The 25,732-nt window shown below is 38.8% G+C and overlaps 1 protein-coding gene across 1 annotated transcript in view; it reads left to right on the top strand.

Moving 5' to 3' along the window:
• The window catches only part of ZRANB3 (zinc finger RANBP2-type containing 3), a 124,531-nt gene that overhangs the window by 71,053 nt on the left and 27,746 nt on the right, over positions 1–25,732 (top strand). Inside the window, exons 9-13 of the mRNA XM_075117783.1 lie at positions 6,292–6,411; positions 7,059–7,178; positions 8,234–8,413; positions 11,098–11,250; positions 23,702–24,173. Of these exons, the coding sequence (XP_074973884.1) occupies positions 6,292–6,411; positions 7,059–7,178; positions 8,234–8,413; positions 11,098–11,250; positions 23,702–24,173 (1,045 nt within the window). The remainder of the gene's footprint in view (positions 1–6,291; positions 6,412–7,058; positions 7,179–8,233; positions 8,414–11,097; positions 11,251–23,701; positions 24,174–25,732) is intronic.

The following is a 25,732-nucleotide window of genomic DNA, read 5'->3' as shown; positions in this document are numbered from 1 at the left end:
ATGCCAACAATGACAATGCTTGTGCTTTGACCAATCTTGGGAGTCAGTTTCACTACCAATTTGCTCTCACCACTAAGTTCCCCCCCCACCCCAATATTATGTTTACAGTAGGCTGTTGCTCCTTGTCCTAACATCTTTTGAATTTAAATAATTCCTTTCCTTTATTTATATTTCTCCTGGAGCTCAGAGCCTTCAGGCTAACTTGCATGGCCTTCCTAACTGTTCTTCTAAACTCTACAGATCTTGATGGACAGTCCTTCCACAGTGCACTACATAAATGGGCAAGGAGGCACATATTCATCATCACTGTGCCTGAAAATCATCAAGCTCTGGATGTGGTGCCACTAGCATAGGATAACCCAGAGGGCTCTTCACTTCCCGGATATCAACAACAACCTGGCAGACTTCCTGAGGAGACACTTGTTTACCACTCACAAGTAGTCTTTGAGGGGCTCTGGTGACAGACCTGTTTGCCATCATCATGAACACCAACTGCAAGAACTTTTATTCCAAAGGGGTATGAATCTGAGGTTGTTAGTGGACACCTTCCTTGTGCAGTGTCTTCAAAACCTCTTGTATGCCTTTCCACCAATCCCCAGGGTGATTTCCAAAATCAAAGGCAACAAAGCCACAATATTTCTTGTAGCTCCTTATTGGCCAAGGCAGTTTTGGCTGACAGACCTACTACATGTCCATCTGTCTCTGATCTAGCTCCCAGACTGCGTGGACCTGACCTCACAACACCATGGCCAGATACTCCATGTGAACTCGAAGTCACTGGACCTCAGAGCATGGCTTTTGGCTGATTGAATACCATTGACCAAGATTGCTTCCTATAGGTCCAAGAAATCCTGGCACAGAGCAGGAAAGTATCCACCAGTAGAATATATCCATTTAAATAGAGGAAGTTCATGTTAAGGGCAAGAAAAAAGAGCAACAAAAATTATTAGGGGTATGGAACGGCTTCCGTATGAGAAGAGATTAATAAGACTGGAACTTTTCAGCTTGGAAAAGATATGACTAAGAGGAGATATGATGGAGGTCTATAAAATCATGACTGGTGTAGAGAAAGAAGATAAGAAAGTGTTATTCACTACTTCTCATAACACAAGAACTAGGGGTCACCAAATTAAATTAATAGGCAGCAGGTTTAAAACAAATAAAAGGAAGTATTTCTTCACACAACACACAGTCAACCTGTGGAACTCCTTGCCAGAGGATGTTGTGAAGGCGAAGACCATAACAGGGTTCAAAAAAGAACTAGATATATTCATGGAGGATAGGTCCATCAATGGCTATTAGCCAGGATCGGCTGGGATGGTGTCCCTAGCCTCTGTTTGCCAGAAGCTGGGAATGAGCGACGGGATGGATCATGTGATGATTACCTGTTCTGTTCATTCCCTCTGGGGCACCTGGCACTGGCCACTGTCAGAAGACATGATACTGGGCTAGATGGACCTTTGGTCTGACCCAGTAGGGCCGTTTTTATGTTCTTATATGGCCAGTCCATCGTGGTCTTGACCAGATCCAGGCTCAATATCACAGATCCTTATCTATTGCACTTATACAGGATAGCCTCTTGTTCATCTCTACTAAGGTATATTTCATAGCAATCTCAGCTTAGCATCCACCTGTATAGTCATGCTCAGTCTTTTCTCATGGTATCAAAGTTTCTTAAAGGGCTGTTAGGCACTTCCCCACTGGTCAGAGAACTTGCTCCGACTTGGGACTTCAATTTAGTCCTGACACTGATGGAGTCTCCATTCAAACCTACTCCCTGCACCACATCTGAAGATGATCTTCCTAGTGGATAACACTTTAGCCAGGAGACTAAGTGTTAGGCAATTATGGCTAAGCCTGAGTTCCTATACAAAATTCCATAGGGATGAGGTGTTGCTGGGACCTTATCCAAAGTTCATTCCTAAGGTGGCTTTAGAATTTCATCTAAACCAGTCAATCAGTCTGCCTGTTTTCTTCCTGATGGCATACTTGGCATCAAAGGAAAATAAATTAAAGACACCAGATATATCCAAGACCATTGCTTTATTACACTGATAGGACCAAATTGTTCAGATTGTTGCTCCATCTATTTATAGTCATGGGCACGTGTTCTCAAGTTCAAACCCTCTCCTCACAGAGGATACTGGGAATGGATTACAAATGTGTTAGCTGATGTAATCCCAATAAACATCAAGGCTCACTCCATCAGAGCTCAAGCAACATCCTCTGCCTGGTTCAGAAATGTACCAATTTCCAATATCTGCAAAACGGCAACATGGAGTGTCCCACTGACCTTTGTCAAGACTTATGCATTGGACTCATCTTCCAGAGCTGATGCCAAATTCATCACTGTTCAACGCACATAGCTGAAACTCCTCATTACCACCATCCTGACTGCCCGCCAGTCACCTACAATGGTATTCACAGTGACACATACTCAAGAAAGAACAGTTACTTACATTTTAATTGTCTTTCTTCGAGATGTAGTCAGTGTGGTCCCATGACCTGTCCTCTATTCCTGCTTTTTGAGTTTCAAATTGCAAGGGAAATGAAGGTGGATCTTGGATGCCCTGCCCCTAATGCCCTTGTGTGGGAGTACAAGAAGGCACAGGGCTCATGCATGGCCCTACTGCACACTACTATTAAAAAAAAAAAAATATCTCATGCACATGAGGTGGGCACCAACAGTGGAATCAGCGCTGACTAAATGTCTTGATCAGCCATGATTACTGGAGGATAGATAACTTCTTTTCAGGGGACTTATACCCAAGGAATGGATTCTCTAATGAGGGACTTGAAGACACTGAGGAAAGTCACCTTAAGTGGGAACCTTTATAAAAGGAGGACTTCCTTACAGGCAATTTTAGAGAGAGAGGAGACCCAGGCCCAGAAGGCAAGGCTGGGCAGTAGCAAAGGAGGGTCTTGGAACCCTGAAAGGACTGACCAAAGCCAAATGGACTCTGAGTGGTGAGGAAACTGAGAGAGGGGTTTGCATGCAGGTTTTTGCTATTTTTCCATAGATCTGTATAGCTTTTGTGTGTTTTCTATGAGTAAAGGGTAATTATTTTAGAAATTCCTTTGCACTGTCTTTTTGACTCTTGCATTCAATGTCACATTGTCCCTAACGGGGGTAACAGTAAGTTAGAGGATCAACAGCTTCAGTGAAACTTTGGGAATGTGCAAGAGCTGCTTGGGACAGCTGGCACAAGTTGCAGGGCCTGGGCAGTTGGGCGGGTAAAAAGTTTTCTCTCTCTGGGTTGGGTGCTAGTTAGAGGATGTGTCCCCAGAAGTGTGCCCAGAGGTCCAAAGCCTGAGACAGTGCTTAGATTCTGCTCAGACCCAGAAGCCAAAGAGCAGGTGATATCCAGTGGGTGAATCCTTGTACACTAATCTGATGACGGTTGTAACAAAGTTCCAAGCTTTTTTCAGCAGCTATCTAATCGTCTTGTGCCTAGGCTGTTATTTGCGGACTGTTAAAGCTATCGCAAGACAAGGCTTTCTTTTCTTCTCTTTCCAAAACCAAACTTCCCTCACATCTAAGGACTTGTCTACACTACCCGCCGGATTGGCGGGCAGCAATCGATGCAGCAGGGGTCATCTAGTATACGTCTAGTATACACGCGATAAATCGACCTCTGAGCACTCTCCCGTCGACTCCAGCACTCCACCAGAACGAGAAGCGCAAGCGGAGTCAACGGGAGAGCATCAGCTGTTGACTTATCGCAGTGAAAACACCGGGGTAAGTCGATCTAAGTGTGTCGACTTCAGCTACACTATTCACCTAGCTGAAGTTGTGTATCTTAAATCGACCCCAAGGGGTAGTGTAGACAAGCCCTTACCTAATCACCTTCTGGCTAATGTGCTTTTTGTGAATGTGGGAATAGTGCAGATTTTGCGTCCAGACTCACCTTCTTAGGTTAGGAGCTAGAATGGATTAACAGATTTTTTTTCTTTTTTTTTTTTTTTAAGATAAAAAGAAATCTAACTTGATGAGGCAGATATAGTGGGAAAACCCTGCACAGTAGTTGATAGTCATCCTGCCTGTCAAAGCAAATAAAGAGGAGGAACTCTACACTGACTAAGCTGTTTCAACTGAGACACAAAACAAATTAGCAAGGGGAAAATAATTTGCCTTCCTTCTGTGCCAATGTAAGGTTATTTACTGTATTTCACTTTCCTTTCTCTTGCTCTCTCTCCTGGTTTTTAAAAAAAATCAAAAAGCAAGAGTTACATAGCACAAAAGAAATATTTTTCTAGGTTAATTTGCATACTGGTAGGCCCTTTTAAAAACCACATTCTTTTTGTGGAAAAGTGCTTAGCAGAACTACTGTGCGGGTATCTTCAGACTTGTTAAACTACTGTCAAAAGCAGCATATAGTTACCTTTGCCAAATATGGAAAGAGAATTCAAATAAGTATTACAATAATTGTAAGTTAACCTTATATGTGAAGCTCTTAAAAAACAATGTAGGCGTTTACTGCTGTAAATACTTTGAAAAGGTAAATCATAATAGATATGCTACTTAGGCCAAAAGAAACTGTATTAAAAGTTCTGTGACTTAGTCTATTTGCTATGGCAACATAGCTGAAGCTTAACTGAGTGCTCTTTATTTTATCTTTAGGGAAACTTGAGATCCAGTTGCAAAATATTTGAAAACTTTCATAACACTGTTATGCTTTTGCATCACATTGAATATTTATAAAAATTATGTTTACTCATCGGTATTTTCTGTTGTTGAAAATCAAAAAAAAAATCTTGAGTTAAATATTGTTTATAGCAGTGAACAGTAAAAACATTTGGACCAAATAATTGAAAGAAACTTTCAGAATTGCTTTTTTAAATAAATTAAATCCATTGACTTTCTTTAAATACATTAGGGTCAGGGGAGACTCATCTGAAATCTCAACAAAAGCCCAATAATAAAATTTTTATATAAAGCCACATCTGTTTCCTTAGGTCTTAAGATGTAAAAAAAAAATCTACTGGAAATGACTGTTGCTAATCAAATCACCAGTTACTGAGCCACTCTTTTGTCCGTTCACAGGTAACTTTATAGTTGCCTAACTTCAAATGGTTTAGTGCCTGAATCTGCAGACTTCAGAGTTCAGTGAGAGTTGAGATTTGCATTTTTACTACTGCAAGTTTACCTCCCTCAAAATTATCTTCTTGGCCCTATGAGTCCCTCCGCTGACACCCTATTCTCAAATGCATTCCCTCCAAACAATCTGCAAAGCCACTACTGCACGCTCCTTCAAATCCCTCCTTACAAACCAAAACAAACTATGTACTATTTAGTCCCGTGTGTCCATAACATGCTCGTATTACTGTTTCCCCAAATTCCACTCTTAACCTTCCCTCTCTCCTGCCATTTGTTTGTTTTATGAGCTGCATGTTGTCTTAAACTAAGATTGTAACATTTTTGGGACAGGAAGTGTCTTAATATATGCCTGTATAGTGCTCAGCACAGTGGGGCCCCAACTTGTCTGTGTCTTCTAATTATTACTGTAATACAAATAATTCATAACTAACCAATGCTTTGCACAAGAGTGATAGACTAAACTTTGATGGAGAAAACTTTGGAAATTTTCTGTGATCGTATCATTCATTACTAAAAGAGCCACTTAATTAGGTAACAAATTAACCTTTATATTAATGATATTAAGGTCAAAGAGTATAGTCTTCTGTATCAAATACTTAACAGGAATAATCTTCCATTGATACCATATCAATACCAATATCATATTAATCATTTTAAATGACTCTAGTTTGCTAAGTTTTTAAAATATTTTGCAAGCCTAACGTGAGTAGAAATAGGAAAAAGTGAATTAGATTATTCTTTCAGTTTTAATCAGTGGTGTTAGGGACACAGGTGCAGATTTTTTTTAATGCATTTTTTTTTGTTGGTGTCCCTTTAAATATCTCTAGGACAGAAATCAATTGATATTCATTAGATTGTCAGCATATTAAATGATCAATCTGAGTAGTCATTATTTTAGCTAAAAGGAGTTTAAAAATTGCATTTTAATCCTTAACAAGCACCACAAAACTATCAAATCCTTTGAAGTTAAGAGAAACTTGTAAAGGAACAGCGGATCATTAAAATCATGAAGACAGTATCTGGAAAGGCTTTTCTCTGTTAGAACATGACTCATACGATTTAAAAAATGGTTAACTTTCTGTCCTCCTAATAAAGTCTACATCACAAAAGGAATTAAAGCAGAAACCATCACTGTCTGAATTTTTTGTATAGTCTGTAGAACTAATAAAATTTCACCATTTCTTGTGTTCTAGGCAGGAGCAGTAAAGGACTATATCAAAATGATGCTTGAGAATGACAAACTTAAATTTCTGGTTTTTGCTCACCACTTAAGCATGCTCCAAGCTTGTACAGAGGCAGCCATAGAAAACAAGGTAATTTTAAATGCTCTTCATAGAGTTTAAAAATGACCTCTTCCAAAGATTATATTATTAGGCCCCAATCCTGCAAACACTGAGGCACTTGCATAGCTCCTTGAGTTCTCAGTAATTCATGTGAGTGTTTGTGGAATCAGGGCCACAGTCAGTATTGAAAAGATCTTGGTTGTAGAATAGTTTTGAGAAATAATGTAAACACTTGTATCTGGAACAATAAATGCCAGATTCCTTGCCATTATACTATCGTAGAGTAAGTCCTTTAGGTCATTGCTAAAATAGTGTACTGTTTCAGTGTACTATAATAGCTCAAAAAATGGTAGTTGGAATTAAAGAGAATATTAATAAATAATCCTCACAGTGAAATAATTTTCTTCTGTAACACCTTCCATTTAAAGATTCCGTGTTGCTTTACAAACATTAATAAATGAATTAAGCCTCATTGAACTCCCATGTGGTAGGTGAGATGATTATCCCTATTTTACAGATAGAAAAGACTGAAACACAGAGGTCCTATGGTCCTGAGTTAGGAGTAGAACAAAGCTATTCTGATTCCCAGTTTTTTGATAGTTGTCCAAAAAAAAATTTCTTTTATGTAAATTATGGGAATCATTATGTAAATTTGCCATTATCTTGGGATGTTATAGGCACGTTACATTCGGATAGATGGAAGTGTTCCTTCAGTAGAAAGAATCCATCTTGTCCATCAGTTTCAGAAGGATCCTGATACTCGTGTGGCCATCCTGAGCATTCAGGCTGCTGGTCAGGTAAGATTAAAAAAAAAAAAGTAGATATTGGACAATGCAATTTGTGGGATGTTATAGGCACGTTACATTCGGATAGATGGAAGTGTTCCTTCAGTAGAAAGAATCCATCTTGTCCATCAGTTTCAGAAGGATCCTGATACTCGTGTGGCCATCCTGAGCATTCAGGCTGCTGGTCAGGTAAGATTAAAAAAAAAAAAGTAGATATTGGACAATGCAATTTGAAGTATAAAATTTAAAAAGACAAAGCATATACATATGATGTCTCACTATAAGTGACCTATATCATGAGGCTTTTGCATTCAGCAACCAATTTAGCACCAACCCTATAATCGGTACTGAATTTAAGTTGAAATTATTTCTACAGAACCAAAGCAAGGAAAGTGTCAGCCTGTACTTAAATAGGATGTTGGTGTGAGTTCACTCATTTCTAAAAGCACCAATGTAATAAGAAGCAAACATCACTTTTCACTGTTGTTTGCTGGGGAAGCAATGTGGTGGCAGTTACACAATACTGCGGTTTATCTATATCTTACTGACATTTCCAGCTGTCGCTATTTCATGTTGTTATGGGCACAAATACTTCAGAAGCATTAATAATTGTCATATCCATTTTCAATGCTTAAATCAGTACTGCAGTATAGTTGGTGTGGGTTACTCTTCAATGGAGCAACCATAAAATTAATAATCCTGTTTTGCTTGCAACAAGAAGCAAAATGCCTTGACTCGCCTTAGAAAAAAACCCAACATGTATCTGTCTATGAACCATCTGCTGTCCAGGTCACCCAGTATCTGAAGAAGAGTTCTGTGTAAGTTCAAAAGCTTGTCTTTCTCTCTCTCAGCAACAGAAGTTGGTCCAATAAAAGATATTGGCTCATCCACCTTTTGTCTCCAGTATCTTATTGCCATTATAAAAATATTTTACATTATTTGTAGTAGTTCCCTTCTGATGTTCAGTCATTCAGTGAAATGTACTTGTGTGTTTATAGAGTCACATCTTCTCTGTCTAGCATTTGATTAATCAGTGAATCAACACTGCTTTTACTAATTTTGTTTAGGGTTTAACTTTTACTGCTGCCACTCACGTTGTGTTTGCTGAGTTATACTGGGACCCTGGACACATGAAGCAAGCAGAAGACAGAGCACATCGAATTGGACAATGCAGTTCTGTAAATATCCACTACCTTATTGCAAAAGGAACTTTAGATCCTCTTATGTGGGCAATGTTGAATCGCAAGGTATGTATTGAAATAAAACAAAGTAATCAACGAAGTGTTTGATGTGTGTCTGGAATCCACAGTGTTCAAGGATGTTTGCTGTGGAGGATTCTGTAGAGGGGCATTGTCCTAATCTCAGGATATTAAAGCAACCAGTATATGTACAATTGCAGGGGACCAGAATGACAACTTTTATTCAGAACTAACTTTTATCTTTTCTGCTATCCTTTCGTAAGAGGCAAAGATAAACATGTTTTGTTTTTTAAGATGCAAATAGGGAAGAAAAGATCATTAAAGGATCCAGTAAGATTCAGCAGGTTTATGTAGTGGTAGACAAGATTAACATCACAAAACATTTAATTTCTGTCTTTCCACTAACAATTGTGAAATTGGGATGGCTTGGATGAGGTTGTTTTTGAGACAACTGCTTTTCATCCTCGAAAATATTAACTGAAGGTTCTATTAGAAAACTATAGAAATTGACATTTGAAAAGATGATAGTTTTAGAAATATTCACATCAAAGTTTGGAAAGAGAGTTAACAGCTAGTTGTGATAGCTTACTTATGACAGGTATCAAAGGACTGGAAAGAAGACATGAAGGAAGGATGCTGCAAGTAACCACTGTCCTCTAAACCTGACTTAATTAAGGGAAAATACTAAAATGACTACGATTGCATTGGTTGGCGGTCTTCATCTGCAAAATAGACATTCGCATTAAGAAAGATTGTACACCAAAATTCTAATGCGTGACACTAAAAATTTAGCCCCTTAAAGGAATATTATTGTTATCCATTGGTTGTGTTTGATTTGTATTTTGTTTGTGATGTCAGTGTTTTTCTGGGCTTTATTCAGAGTAAATCGATTAGCTGTAGTGCCATTATTGATGAGCACTAGCTGTGCCCACAAAATAAACTCCACTTATATGACTCACCAAAATGAGATGCTGCTCTTAATAGATTGTGCAAATACTGGCTCCCACTTAGTGGGATTTGAATATGACCCTGGGCTCTGCTAGGTTCTTGGGCTTGGCTCCTCCTTGACTGGGTTGGGTCGGGGGAAATCAGTGGTGATATCTCTCAAACACCACTTACTTGTGACATCAAAATTAGATGCAACTCACAGTAAATTGTGCAGATCTGTAGCAGTCACTCTCTTTTTATACAGGAGGAATAAAATAATTTGCAATGTTGACATTTAAATTATCGTCAATGGGCATCTGAATTAACCCCTCATTGGCACTTCACACCTATCAGGTCTATTGTTTCAAGCTATCTGCAGGCTCATCTAAGCTTCATTTACTCTTTTCACATTTCTGTGGTTTTCTTTGCAACCTTAACAATTAGACATTTACTTAAAAAAACAACAAACACCTGGGACTCTAGAGTACAAGATGATAGCTTCAGAGACATGCTAGTATGACAAATGGACATGTACGAGCTGATGTGCACTATTTAGTCTTTTTTTGGTCAGAAAGGCTGCTGAACATTCTTAAACACACAGGTTAATTTCCCAGACACCAATCCAAGAAACCATCTCTTGTTGCTGATACGCTTGTCAGTAACTCTCAGTCTTTTTTGGAAGAGTGACTGAGAAGGTGATGGCTGTTCAATTCCAGGCATATTTGGATACCCAGCATCCTTGATTAGTTCCACTCTGTGTTTGGCTTTCTTTTGAAGCAGAGGCTGCTCATCTCAGATTCATGATTGATTTTCTTCTGGCTGATCAAAATCAGCTGATTATTTTGGTCACGCTGGATCTTTCAGTAGCTTTTAATATGCCTGATCCATGTGATGTTTTGGAAACTAGTATGTGTTGTTGGTATGTTTACAGTTGCTTTCCAATATGTCATACCTAGAAAGACGTGTGGCTTTCAAAGTTTTAAGTTGGGATTTACAAAGGAGTCTAAGGAAGCTAAGTACCTGAATCCCATTACAATTCAATGAGAGTTGTATGCCTAACTCCCTTAGGCTTCTTTGAAAATCCCAACATTAATATTGCCTTGGCTACATTCAAGACCTGGCTCCTTGAGCATTGTAGAGATGAATCTCAATATTCAGACACCACCTGCCACTTAAGGATTCCACCACAGCATCTGAAGTCAGCAATTAACTGTGCTTTTACTTCAGTGGTTGCTAGGGTATGGAATTTGCTCCCATCTCTCCTTTATTATTTTGTATTTGTTTTTATTCTATTGCCCTGTGGCCATTGGAATGGGTAAGACAGATTGTAAAAAGCACTAGGTGTTTCCTGTGGCTGGGAGAATCAGAGAGCTGACCCTTGCAGGCTTCCTCACACTAAGGGCAGGTATTAGCAAGGTGCCTCTCAACTCTAGCTATCCCGAGAACCGTCGCAAACATATAAAGGCTTTGTGAAAGGGACATATATTATTTAAGTTTTGTAGTAACATAAATCGATAAATATTGAGTTCCCCCAACTGTCCCATTGCCAAGTCATCATACAGTAGTAGATTTCACCTTGGCATTGTGGCACTAGTGAATCTTGATAGAGGATTTGAAGGAGTATCAGATGGTAGCCTTATAGATCTTCAGTCAGTTATTTAAAACATTTTTTACTTTGAACTACTAAATTGTGTTCTGCACTTTTACAGTTGCTGAGTTATGTTTGAAAGGGAAGTAATGCTTAGTAAACTTAAGCAACTAAATTTACTCTGAAGTGTGAAATGATTAACTTCATCTGTCTGCAGGCCAAAGTTACAGGCAGCACGTTGAATGGGAAGAAGGAGAAATTGCAGGCTGAAGAAGGTGATAAGGAGAAGTGGGATTTCTTGAGTTTTGCTGAAGCCTGGACCCCGAACGAAAGTCTTGAAGAGGTCAAGAATGAAGTTTTATTCACTCATGTAAGACAAGATGGATATATATATCTTCTATGCTCTTCTTTTCTAAAATAATTCCAATACGTAGTCATTAACTGTGCTTCAAATTAAATGTTAAACTGCTCCTATTTGAAAAGAATGAAGTCTGGGAAACAGCCTTTTATATTATTACTTGTCCTTCTCTCTCTCTCTCTCGTCCCCATCCACTGCTTCCTCTTTTGGTATCAATCTTTTCTTGCTCATTATGCTGCCATTTCTCCTTTTTAGAATGGGTTGATGTGGGGCTGTACAGGTACCTATTTTCTTGTCCAGCCTCATTAGGTATGCTGTCTTAGTGAACCAGTGAAATTATTAGACTGTAGAATGACCTCTCTAGGGAAGTAGTAGAAGCACCATCACAAAAGACATTTAAAACTAGTCTGTAGAAAGCGCTCAAGAATATTCTGTTGAGTCATATTGTCCATTCCTACCAGTGCAGGACTGTTCACAAGCCTTTTTCTAGCGCTGATCTCAAGGAACATTCTAATGGTTACAAGCACTTTTAGTTTATAGCTTAATGCTGAGTTGCATGTTATAATTACAGTTAAAACTGACCAAAGTACATCTCTACGATAAAGGGTCTTGCTCTGTAATCCATTGTGTCCTTTAAATTATCGCAACATGCTGTTTCATTCATATGTATCTAATATGCTGTATATTGTATGTTCAGTCTGGCTCAGTGAAAAATTGGGGTGATGCTGAATGGCATTGATCTGGGCACTCATAAAAGAGCATGATATTAGGGATGAAAGTATACCATCCTACTACCAACTAAAACATCTTAACATTTGCATTTGTTGTTAAAAGCAAACAGATAAATTTATTAATTTTGTGAACAAAGAAATAATGCATGCAAATAACCCAATTGCCTTCTAAGAAATATATGTGTGTGTCATATATACCATAAAACAGTATATCTTAACTTTCCCAGTGCTAGTTGAAGGGAGATGAAGGCAAAGTAAATCTTCCCAAAGACTGTAGTTGATTTAATGAGAAGTTTGTATTGAAGAAGAAAAGTTTTAGAGTTTCTCAAACAATAGAAGAAGCTTGTATGTACAGATCAATAGTTTGAGCTTTTCTAAGATTTCACAATTTTATTATAGCTCTCCAGTGAAAATTATATGACTAAAGCATGCAAGTAGCTTTGCTGTCCTGTTAAGCTTTTTATCTGCTATCATTTAATATAACAAAAAATCCATGTATCTCAGTTACTACAAATATCAAGTTTCTAGAGTATTTAAGATTTTTGCTGAGTTCTTCTATATGTGAACCAACTACATAATTTTCCTGTTGATCTTTCTTTCAGTGAGTGATTGGTTGAGAGAGTCTCTCACAAAATGTACAAGCCAATTGTTGCAAACAGTTGACCACCTGATAGAAGATAAAATTGGGACCACCCCATTATGATGAATACACACTTCCTTTGTGCTTTATATTTGTTCACTGCTTTCACATTCCAAAGTATTCCCAGAGCCCTTTGGTGAAGATTTTCAAACTTGACTAGTGATATTGGGATACTCCATTCTTTTGTGTACTTAATTTGAAACACCTTCAAGGGGCCTGTTTCTTAGAGGATGGGTGTACAGCGCTCCTGGACAATCAGGTTTCTTGAAGGTGTCTCAAGTTGGGCACCCAGAAACAACAGTCACCTTTGCAAATCTTGCTCTTTAAATATACTGAAATTACTTCATCTAACACTGAAATGCAGCCATCTCTGCAATAGAGTGTTCAAATCAGGTGTTCATACCAATCAACCGTACACAAGACTTTTGAACAGGAAGTAAAAAATTACTATATGAAATTGAAACTGGAGTTTAGACTGGCAGAATGTAATTGCCCACATTGACTCTTGCTAGGAAACCAGAGCTAATACATCTACCCTTGTGAAAAGTGCAAAGAGTGTTTTAATAACCGGAAGATGGCATCTCCTGCAGTACAGGGTTGATCTAACAACATTCAGGAACCTTGATCAGTTCAGTGGTGCTCAACCTGCAGCCCGTGGAACACTTGCAGCCCAATTAGCACAACTGTGCGGCCCATGTGACATTCTCAGGGCCATACAAGTAGTATATATATTCTGTGGATGTGGCCCAAATAACACAGGGAGAGCTGCATATGTTGCCCACAATGGTAAATAGGTTAAGAGTCACTGATTCAGAGGAAAGAACTCCTGCTGAATCACCAACACAACTTACTGCAGCACCCATTACTTGGGAGAACTCTAGATTCTGTCTAAATCCAACCCTTCTTAGCCTATGAATTGTGATAAGTTCATAGCCCAAGGTGGTGCATCTGCAAGCCAAGAAAATAACTTTTTTAATATAGTAAATAGCAGTGGGCTCATGACTACTGTGAAAATATAATTATCATAGGATAATGTGAAAATAGAAGCTATGTTGAAGAGTAGCTGTGCTTTATGGAAAACTTTAAAAAATGTTGTCTACCAACACCAGTTTGATATGTTATATTTCTCTATATTTCTCTTACTCTGGCCTTCAGTGTGATACACTTCTTCTTGAAAACAAGATATTTTTTGTCTAATAATTCCAAAACATCACAGACAGTTGTTCTGGAAATGACCCAAGACCCTGTACTCTCACAAGTGTCCTTAGTTATACAGGCAGGAAGACATCTGCAGGAATTAGAATTAATAATTATTTACTAATATGTGAAGATATGAAACTCCATATAAATGTTATTTATTATTACAATATATAAACAGAATTGTTTTCAAAGCTCAATATTTTTGCAAAATAGCCAAAATTCCTCAGTGCATCAGTACTCAACAAGTGGTTTATTCACTGTCTGGTTATTATTTATCTAATATATCAATAATCACCCCCTTCTGGATTGCCCAGAATAATCCAGATAGCTGAGGTTGGGTCGTTTCATTTAATAAACTTGAATTATATCCCTTCCTGCTGTTCAGACTTTAAACTGTTAACTAATTAGCTGTTATGATACTGCTCTGAGTGTTTTTCAGACTATCAACAAATGTCCTTCAGAAACTGGCCTATGTTTGGTAATAAGTTTAAATGTCTCAAGTACAGGGCTGTTTGTCCTGAATGTGTTTGTGTTACACTTGAGGCTTTTATAACTTTAGCTATAAACTTGTGTAAACTCCACGTCCAACTGATTTTTGCTAGCCATTCAGTATTTAAAAAAAAACTAGTGATTAATTCAGGACAACAAAAATGCAACACTATTTCAGTCCTAGTTGCCCTGTTTAATAATGTTTGCCAAAGAGCATAGGGAAAGGTGATTTTCATATTCATGTTTTGAATTTTCATTTCTGGCATCACTAGTGTTAATTCTTCTAAGTCATTTTTGATTATTCAGGTTTTCATCAGCTATGGTGTTATTCAAGCTTCTCTTCATTTAGCTTCTTATAACTGAGTAACAGATTTCTCAGTGACTCACTTCAGCATGCAGTGCTTTTTATTCCTCTTTTCTGAAATTCATTTATTTTGAAGTTTAGGATTGATGTTATAAAGTATTAATGAGCTCCTTGCAGAGTTATCAGTTGAGATAAGGGTTATGTTTTGATTGGTGCTTGTTATTGTTTACTGCTCTTCTGTCTAATCTTTGTCATAGTTCTATTAGTTTTACTAGATTTCTTTCTTCTCTGTTCTATTTCTTTCATTATGTTTTTAGTCCTGACAGTAACACAAATATTGAGCAGCCCTAAAAGACTATTTAACAGCTGTTCTTTGTCTTTGGAAGATCATTTTTAAAAGTTATGTTCTGTCCACTGGTCTGTACCATAGAGCAATACTACTATCCAACCCAAATTATACTGTGGATTTTGGCTACCGCCTTCAAAGTTGGCCATGTTTGTTTATTTTCATTCTAGTAGATTAAAGGGTCTTAATGTTTTTGGTTCCATTGATAAGGTTTGATTGTGAAGCCATTGACCAATTTATAAAACATTGATCTAGGCCAATATCAAAGAGATTTGTCCATGTACTTCACAGGAAGTCTTCCTTGATGTACATCTGCCTTTGAATCATGAGACTTCTTGAACTGTGCTTGTTCAGGGCTAGATATCAAAAAACTTACTTGATAAATGTCAGGTAGCTGATGTGTGGCCTCAGAGAGGAGCCTTGTGCTTTCTGTGCTTTATTGCTTCGGGCAGCAGCAGTGCCTGGGTTACGTGTAAGTTCGAGTTAAGCACCAGGATATTACTCATGATGTTATTATCCTGGTTCTTCATTCATCACTGTCTTATGCAGCTGTCAGGGTGTCAGTTGGGCCATTGCATCTGCCTGATCTATCACCTCTCTTACTGAGACTGTACTTGTGCTGTATCATTTTATAGTGCAAAAACTGGCTTTGCGATGTTATCTGGCTCAGTCTCAGTTTATCACTCTGTGTGTCTTCAACAGCAAGTTGCCTCAAGTAGTACAGCTATAGTTGCTGAAACCCAGTACATGCCATGCGGATCCTTAGAGACTAATAAGATTCTGTCTCTGGTGTAATCATTCATTGCTGCCATTCTTCAAAATGTACTCCAGCATGAAAAAAGAATATTTAAACATTGGGGTGGGGGGAGAGATATTTTAAATCAGTGGGTATATAAGCAATTTTCACTGCACATTTAGTTTGGTAAAAATGCTTTGAGATACTAATTTCGATGGCTCAGGATTTTTGATAGTGTTTATGATTATAAAGAGTTTTGTCAAAATAAATCTCAAACAAGTAAATACACTTGATCTGACTTTCAGAAGTGCTGAGCACTGCTTAGGGGTATCGGATGACTCTTGGTACTGAGACTCCAGTCTCTGGATTACCATTGCTTCCTGGTACTGCAAACTTCTCAGACTTTTTATACTCCGCATTGGAGGACATTGAGGAGGATGAAGGAAACATTCGATCAATCTCCCCATTACCAGTGCAGGATTCCCCTCCACATCCATAGTGGAAGCCATACTTCAGCCAGGATCCTCATCCATGACAGGGATGGTGGGATCAGGCCTGAGTGCCACCCTCTCTCCCATATTGGCCCACCCCCAATGGCTATACAGGGTTTCTTGGGCAAAATATTGGCAACAATTTGCAAGACCTCCAGCTCCATTGCACTGAGAGGCAAGGGTGACACAGTCTCTTCTACCAAACCCCCAACACAAGGAGGCCTTTGAAGAACAGGAGACTAGGGTGGTTAAGGAGGCCGCCCCTCAAACTCTTATTTCATCCTCATCTTCGGACGAGGCAGTCATAGCCATCAGTGGCCAACAATTTTTGCCGATTCCTGGACTTCGTGAAGTGGGCAGCTGTCGCCTTTTAGATACCTTTTGAGGAGGTTAAAGACTCACAAAAGCTCCTGGACATTCTGCAGTAGAGAAACTGCTTGGGAGTCACCTGAAGTGGAGCACCCATAGGGACGCTATTCAAAGAAGAAGAGGATACTCACTCTGTTCAGTAACTGTGGTTCTTCCTCAAGTGATGGTCCCTGTTGTATTCCACTGAGGGTTATGTGAATGCACCATATGCCCGGAGCCGGAGCTTTTCAAAGTAACGTTGCTCAGCATTACATGCATGCACTCTTTTATATTGCCTCATGGTTTTGTCCAAGGTGATAAAGGGTAGGATGGACCGTCCATGTCTCCAATTCCTTCTCACTGCTGCATTTTCAGAGAAGGAACTGAGGATGGTTTGCACACACAGCCCTATATACCCTTCAGTGTGTGGCATGAGGTTATATATCACACATGCATGGGCTGAATGGATGCTGCTAACATAAAATCTCCAATTAAGGGCTTGTGAAGCGCATGCACACCTGAAGTGGAGCACCCATAGGAACACAGATGTCAAAGAACCACAGATACTGAACAGGATGAGAGACTTCTTCTTTTCATGGGTTCGTATGTTGTTGTTAGGTGAAATGCTTCCACCCTGACCAAAAAGGCCTCTCATCTTAGAGGTTCATTTCTTGAGACCTTGTATTGAGCTACTTTTACCACCTGTCAAGGGCTGATGCTGGCCCCTTCAGTGGAAGGATTGTCCAGTGTTTAGAATGCTGTCCTGGAACTTGGGAGACTGGGGTTCAGTTCCTAGTTCTGCCACAGTCTTCCTGTATGACCATACATATTTAGTCTCTCTCTGCCTCATCTCCCATCTGTAAAATAGGGATACTAGTACTTCCTTATATCACAGGGGTATGGTGAGGATAGAATCATAGAAATGTAGGTCTGGAAAGGACCTTGACACATCATCAGATCCAGTCCCCTGCACTGAGGCGGAACAAGGTAAATCTAGACTATTCTTGACAGCTGTTTGTCCGGCCTATTCTTAAAAACCTCGAATGACGGGGATTCCACAACCTTCCTTGGAAGCCTGTTCCAGAACTTAATTATCCTTATAGATAGAAATCTTTTCCTAATGTCTAATCTCAATTTGCCATGCTGCAAATTAAGCCCATTACTTCTTGTCCTTACCTTGAGTGGAACAATTGGAGAACAATTGATGACTGTTCTCTATAAAACAGCTCTTAACATATTTGAAGACTGTTATCAGATGCCCCCTCTGACTTCTTTTCTTAAGACTAAATATGCCCAGTTTCTTTAAACTTTCTTCATAGGTCAGGTTATCTAAACCTTTTATCATTTCTGCTGCTTTCCTCTGGACTCTCCAATTTGTCCACATCTTTCCTAAAGTGTGGCATCCAGAAATGGACACAATACTTCAGGGGGCAAAAGACCTATCTGGCTTTAAGATTAAACTCGATAAGTTTATGGAGGAGATGGTATGATGGGATAACATGATTTTGGTAATTAATTGATCTTTAAATATTCATGGTAAATAGGCCCAGTGGCCTGTGATGGGATGTTAGATGGGGTGGGATCTGAATTACTACAGAAAATTCTTTCCTGGGTATCTGGCTGATGAATCTTGCCGATATGCTCAGGGTTTAGCTGATCGCCATATCTGGGGTCAGGAAGGAATTTTCCTCCAGGGCAGATTGGCAGAGGCCCTTGAGGTTTTTCGCCTTCCTCTGTAGCATGGGGCACGGGTCACTTGCCGGAGGATTCTCTGCTCGTTGAAGTCTTTAAACCACGATTTGAGGACTTCAATAGCTCAGACATAAGTGAGAGGTTTTTCGCAGGAGTGGGTGGGTGAGATTCTGTGGCCTGCGCTGTACAGGACGTCGGACTAGATCATCATAATGGTCCCTTCTGACCTTAGTATCTATGAATCTAGGTGAGGCCTCACCTGTGCTACGTAGAGCAGGACAGTTAGTTCCTATGTCTTACATACGACATTATTACTACACCCCAGAATGACATGAAGTCTTTTTCACAACTGCATCACATTGTTGACTCATGTTCCATTTGTGATCACCTATAATGCCCAGATCGTTTTAACCAATACTACCACTAGCTAGTTATTCCTGATTTTGTAGTTATGCCTTTGATTTTTCCTTCTTCAGGGTAGTACCTTTCACTTATCTCTACTGAATTTCATCTTGTTGATTTCAGACCAATTCATAGAACCATAGGACTGGAAGGGACCTTGAGAGGTCATCTAGTCCAGTCCCCTGCACTCATGGCAGGACTATTATTTAGACCATCCCTGACAGTTATTTGTCTAACCTGCTCTTAAAAATCTCTAATGATGGAGATTCCGCAACCTCTCTAAGCAGTTTATTCCAGTGCTTAACTACCCTGACAATGAGGACGTTTTTGCTAATGTCCAGCCTAAACCACCCTTGCTGCAAATTTAAGCCCATTGCTTGTCCTAACCTGAGAGGCTAAGGAGAACAATTTTTCTCCCTCCTCCTTGTAACAACTTTTTTATGTACACCTCTACCCCTATATTACATGGTCCTCAGGAGCCAAAAAATCTTACTGCGTTATAGGTGAAACCGCGTTATATCAAACTTGCTTTGGCCTCGAGCATTTCCGTTATTAATAGTCACTTCCCGCCCCCTGGCCTGACCCCTCAGAACCCCCCAGACCCATCCAACACCCCCCCTCCGCTCCCTGTCCCCTGACTGCCCCGACCCCATCCACACACCCCCTCTCCTGACCATCTTGCCCTCAGAACCTCTGAACCATCCAACCCCGCCTGCTCCTTGTCCTGTGACCACCCCCGGAGACCCTCTGCCCCTTATCCAACCCCTCAGCCCTGGCCCAGCACCTTTAACACGCCGCTCGGAGCAGCATGTCAGAGCCTGACACACTGATATGCCGGAGTGTGCAGCCCCGCCACCCAGAGCTCTGCTTTACCACATTATATCCGAATTCGTGTTATATCGGGTCACGTTATATCGGTATATATATATATACTTGAAAACCGTTGTCATGTCCCCTCTCAGTCTTCTTTTCTCCGAAACAAACACAGTTTTTTCAATCTTCCCTCATAGGTCATGTTTTCCAGACCCTTAATCATTTTTGTTGCTCTTCTCTGGACTTTCTCCAATTTGTCCACATCTTTCCTGAAATGTGGCACCCAGAACTGGACACAATACTCCAGTTGAGGCCTAATCAGCATGGAGTACAGCGGACAAATTACTTCTTGTGTCTTGCTTACAACACTTCTGCTAATACAGCCAAGAATGGTGTTTGCTTTTTTTTTCTTTTTTGGCAACAGTGTTACACTGTTTAACTTGTGATCCACTATGATCCCCAGATCCCTTTCTGCAGTACTCCTTCCGAGGCACTCATTTCCCATTTTGTATTTGTACATTGTGCATTGTATTTGTGATGGTTCCTTCCTAAGTGGAGTACTTTGCATTTGTCCTTATTGAATTGCATCCTGTTTACTTCAGATCATTTCTCCAGATCATTTTGAATTTTAATCATATCCTCCAAAGCACTTGCAACCTAAATTTCCCTCTAAGCTGCGCAGCCACACTGCAGGTTATCAAGGGCCATGCAGGCACGCAACCAGAAGAGCCTGTACTGGAGAGGCACCTCTCTTCCCTGCCGCAGCCCCGGAGCAACCTGCACCCCAAACCTCTCATCCCCGGCCCCACCTTAGAGCCCGCAACCCCCACCGGAGCCCTCACTCTCCGCACCCCAACCTTCTGCCCCAGCCCTGAGCCCCCTCCCACGCCCTGAACCCCTCATCCCTGGCTCCACCCCAGAGCCTGCACCCCAAACCCCTCATCCCGAGCCCACACCCCCAGCCAGAGCCCTCAGACCCCCACACCCCAACTCTCTGCCCCAGCTCTGAGCATCCTCCCACACTCCTAACCCTTTGGCCCCATCCCCGCCACATATCACCTCCATATTGGTGCATATAACAAAATTAATTCCACACATGGATGTAAAACATTAGAGGGAACATTGCTTGCAACCCCTTCCAGCTTGGTATTGTCTGCAAACTTTATAGGTATACTCTCTATGCCATTATCTAAATCACTGATGAAGATATTGAACAGAACCGGACCCAGAACTGCGGAACCCCACTTGATGTGCTCTTCCAGCTTGCCTGTGAACCACTGATAAGTACTCTCTGGCAATGGGTTTCCAGCCAGTTATGCACCCATCTTATAGTAGCTCCATCTAGGTTGTATTTTCTTAGTTTGTCTATGAGAAGGTCATGCAAGACTGTATCAAGCATTACTAAAGTCAAGATATACCATTTCTGCCGCTTCCTCCCTATCCACAAGGCTTGTTACTCTGTCAAAGAAAGCTATTAGGTTGGTTTGACACGATTTGTTCTTGACAAATCCATGCTGATTGTTACTTAGCACCTTATTATCTTCTAGGTGTTTGCAAATTGATTGCTTAATTATTTGCTCCCATTATCTTTCCAAAAAGAAAAGGAGTACTTGTGGCACCTTAGAGACTAACCAATTTATTTGAGTATGAGCTTTCGTGAGCTCACGAAAGCTCATGCTCAAATAAATTGGTTAGTCTCTAAGTACTCCTTAAGTTAGTACTTAACTTAGTCTCTAAGTACTCCTCTAAGTTAGTACTCCTTTTCTTTTTGCGAATACAGACTAACACGGCTGTTCCTCTGAAACCTATTATCTTTCCAGGTACTGAAGTTAAGCTGACCAGTCTGTAATTCCCCAGTTGTCCTTATTTCTCTTTTTATAGATTGGCACTATATTTTCCCTTTTCCAGTCCTCTGGAATCTCTCCCATCTTTCATGACTTTTCAGAGATAATCACTAATGGCTCAGATATCTCCTCGGTCAGCTCCTTGAGTATTCTAGGATGTATATCATTAGGCCCTGAAGACATCGAACTTGTCTAAGTAATTTTTAACTTGTTTTTTCCCTATTTTAGCCTCATATCCTACCTCATTTTCACTGGCATTCACTATGTTAGACATCCAATCACTACTAATCTTTTTGGTGAAAACTGAAACAAAAATGTCATTTAGCTCTTCTGTCATTTCCACTTTTTCTGTTACTATTCATGATTGAATAGTACCGAACCCAAGACTGACCCTTGTTGACCTCACTAAATATGCCCTCCCATTTAGACAGTGATCCATTGGTAATTTACTCTTGAGTATAATTTTTCAACCAGTTGTGCACCCACCTTATTGTAATTTCATCTAGACCACATTTCCCTGTTTTGCTTATAAGACTCTCATATGGGACTGCATCAAAAGCTTTACTAAAATCAAGATCTATCATGCCTACTGCTTCCTCCCAGCCACAAGGCCAGTCATAATTGGGAGGTGCTCAGATGCTATAGAAAGAAGGGCCATGTGAGTACTTAAGATAAATAGACATTAGGGTCAATGAAACTTTTGCCATTTATTTCATGGAGCCAGAATTTCACCTAAAATAATTCCCCATAGTTCTGTAAAACAAAAGATGAGCTTTTCAACTGATGCAATTACAGCACTGATTTAAATGTTCATTCATCATTTTACATCCTTAGTGTTGCCAATATGTAATAATTCACTGGATGGAGTATTAATTTCATTTCAAATGAATTTGAGTACGCTGTAGGTATTCGTGCTCACTTGGAGTATAAAAATTGAAATAGTTTTTAATATGTACACATTTTAACCCAAACTGTTTGACTGAGTAAGCAAGCTATTTGAAAATGACATTGCTTAGAAAGAAGCTATACTTAAGGAGAGAGAACAGCTTTTAATTCTTTCCAAATGTTAACTCTTTACAGCTTGACTGTACAAATTAATTTAATAAATAATGGATTTAGCTTAAGCCATGACAGTTTCAAAATATAGATAAGGATTATCTCCATTTCTAAATGGAGAAGCTGAGGTACAGAGAGGATATATGATTTACCCAAACTCACACAGAGAATCACAGTGAGAGTTGGGATTAGAATGCAAGTCTCCTGGCTCTCAGTTTTGACTTTATAAACACTGCCTCTCTTACTTCAGAGAGCTACAACTTCTCTTGTTCGGTTAAATAGATGAGGAAAAGAATCTGATTACTCTCCAACATTTTTCGTACTGCTTTTCACTGTGGAAGGATATATGATACAGTGTCACAGTAATTACACTCAGTTACACTATTTATGCTCAAATAAATTTGTTCATCTCTAAGGTGCCACAAGTACTCCTGTTCTTTTTGCTGATACAGACTAACACGGCTGCTACTCTGAAACCAGTAATTACACTGTCATGGTTGAGTTTTTAAAGTATTACTTTGTTAAAAGAAAAAAAATTACAATAAGACATTCCAGCCAATATATTATGGTTCAAAAACTCCCTTACTAATACACGTATAGCACTTAGCCTATGGTAATTAATTACTTGACATTTACAAATGGAGACATGAAAGTCAAAATACCTAGAAAACACAGGACATTATTCTGCTTTATGACAAGTCACACTGTTACCTCTAAGACCTTGTCATCAGTAGGAGGGGAAAAGTTTTAACATGTATTAACTAATGTGTTGAAATACAATGTAAAAATATTAGGATTTCCCCAGGGAACCTGCTAACGTTTCTTAAAACTACAACTGCCTTGTCTACACATGACATGTGTTAAAAGTATGCATTTTTTCCTTGTGCTAGACATGGCCTAAAAGATAGACCTATAGTACAAAACCTCAAGGAAACTGGGAGTTTGGCTGGTTTTGCAGTTGTGTTAACTTACTATATCTGTAAACAACCAGTATGTATATACAGAATTATTCTAAAGTGATATTAAATCTCTCTCATTCTGTTGTATATCATTATTTTTTTTTAAATGTACCACGCTAACAATTCTGTAAATTTGTTCTATGCTTGTGCTGATTTAAAATTTTGACTGGAATATTAAAAATTTCCTGGTTGAGAAATAGCTTTAAATTACTTTTAAATTGAGTTTATATAATTAAAAGAGAATGTCTGTCATTTTCTATCTACTAATTAACATTTTTAAAAATACCTCAAATTAGAAAGTACAAAAGACCCGTAATTGAGAAAAAAATGTTACAACTTTAGACAAGTGGACTATATCTATTGAAGGAATTTTGGATCTGTATGTTTGATAAAGTTTGTTTCTCTTTCCTAGTTTGAAAAAGAAAAACAACATGACATTCGTGCCTTCTTTTCACCAAAACCATCTGCTGAGAAAAAACGCAAAATTGATTCTTGGGATAAATCACTGAACTTTACTGCAGGAGATTCTAAAGTCACACCGGGAAAGGACATAGAGGAGGGCAGCAGGCATTTGGACGCCAGAGAAATAATTGATGTGGATGCAATTTGTTATGAAAATGGCTGTGAGCCTGAAGCTAAAAGACCAAGAGCTATAAGTACACCCACCCAAAGCAGCTCCAGTGAGAAAAAAAGAAAAATTTTGCCTGGAAAAACAAACACTTTGTGTATCAAAGAAACTGATCATGGTCTTTCTGGTGGCTCTCTGTCTAATTCAAGGAAAAAATCACCTTTAGCCAAAGTCTGGTGTTGTAGTCTTTGCACTTACACTAATAATTCGTTATTACCTTATTGTGAAATCTGTGAATGTCCTCGTGGTAGTGATGGTGAGTAACCCATGCTGCACATTGTAACTGAATAGGCATATTCCTATCTTGTTTTTCTTCAAAGATTATAGTGTTTTTATACTCAAATACATAAGTATTTACAAATTCAGACAAAATATGAAGAATAAAATCGTCACATGAGGTGGAATTTTTGAAATTGTCTCCTAATTTTGGTCAGGAACTTATTTCAGAAAGTTCCTGTGATATGACATTAATTAGCAAAAATGGATACCTGTTTAAAGTCAGTAGGATGTAAATTCAATGAGCAGCAGCAGAAATTGTTTCCATGGCAGCAAGCATGCTCTACAGTCAGAGCCCTGCTGCTTTCTTTCCCTTCAGAGGATTTATCATTATCAACAAGCCAATGAAATTATAGATTTTTTTTCCTATCTTTTCACGGCCGAATGATGCAGTGTCAATGCTTTACTTAGTTAAACAAGTATGTAATTGTCACAAGAGCTAACATTTTAAGACATGAAAAGTTTTTAAATTTGTAAATATTTAAATTTCTCCCCTCAAAGAATAAAAATTGGAATGTCCATAGTAAGTTTGTGTTTTAAAATAGCCAAAAGATTTTTATAAAGTCCTAACTATCTGTCTCCATGGTATATGCATTTTGGTATCACTGTCATCTAGATTGTTTGTGGAGAAAAGATGAGTAGGCATTTTTTAAAAAGCTGTTTAAACACAAATAATAAGAGCTATTAGCCTTGTATATTTTCTTTTTGAAATAGCATAATCAACTAAAGGACATATTTTAAACTTCATATTTCAAACAGAAAATTACCCTTAGGAAATTACAGATCCTGTTGTGCTTATTGTACAATGTCCATACTTTATTCACCACAATATCTACTGTTTTGTATTTTGAAAGTAAGTTGTATGTATAACATACTGCTTGTACCTCTTTAATACTAACTATTAGGATGTGAGAGGATATTAATTTGCTCCAGGGACCTGAGTTAGTGGACTTCTTCCAGTTCTTGGGTGACAAATAGCTATAAAATAAAAGCCACCACCATAGTTGGTAGCATTGTTGACAGTTTCAGTAGTGGAGACCAAGGCTAGATTGTGTCATGGACTCTGAACTGTTTCACTCACTAGCTGATACACATCGGTAAGCAGTGCCAGTGCAATACCTATGCCATAGAGGACTTTTGTTTCCTATGTCATCAACCTGGCTCATCTCATAAGCACTAAAATTCACTTAAGAAAAATAATAGAAACAAATATAATTATATTGGTTCTAATTGATTTCACAGACATTAAGCTCTAGTTTCTAAAATAAAATATGTTTGCTGTGGGGTAGAGAGAGAAGCAATTGGTCTGTACATTTTCCTCAGATAAATAATAAATACTGTATAAGTAGAACTTTAAAAATTGTATTGAAATGTATTAATGTTAGTATTGTTCAACATTAGGAATAATATGCTGAATAATATGTAATTTTCAACATCATGCAATTTAAAATATTTTTAAAATTGAAGTTTAAACTTAAACATTACAGTTTTCAGGTGTTTAATTGTTTAAAACTATCTGTTACTATTCAGCAAGTCTAA

This window comes from Caretta caretta, chromosome 11, assembly GCF_965140235.1.
Source record: "Caretta caretta isolate rCarCar2 chromosome 11, rCarCar1.hap1, whole genome shotgun sequence".
In the NCBI taxonomy this organism is placed as follows: domain Eukaryota; kingdom Metazoa; phylum Chordata; order Testudines; family Cheloniidae; genus Caretta; species Caretta caretta.
The sequence above is the reverse complement of the archived record's forward strand: the minus strand, read 5'-3'. Positions and strand labels throughout refer to the sequence as shown.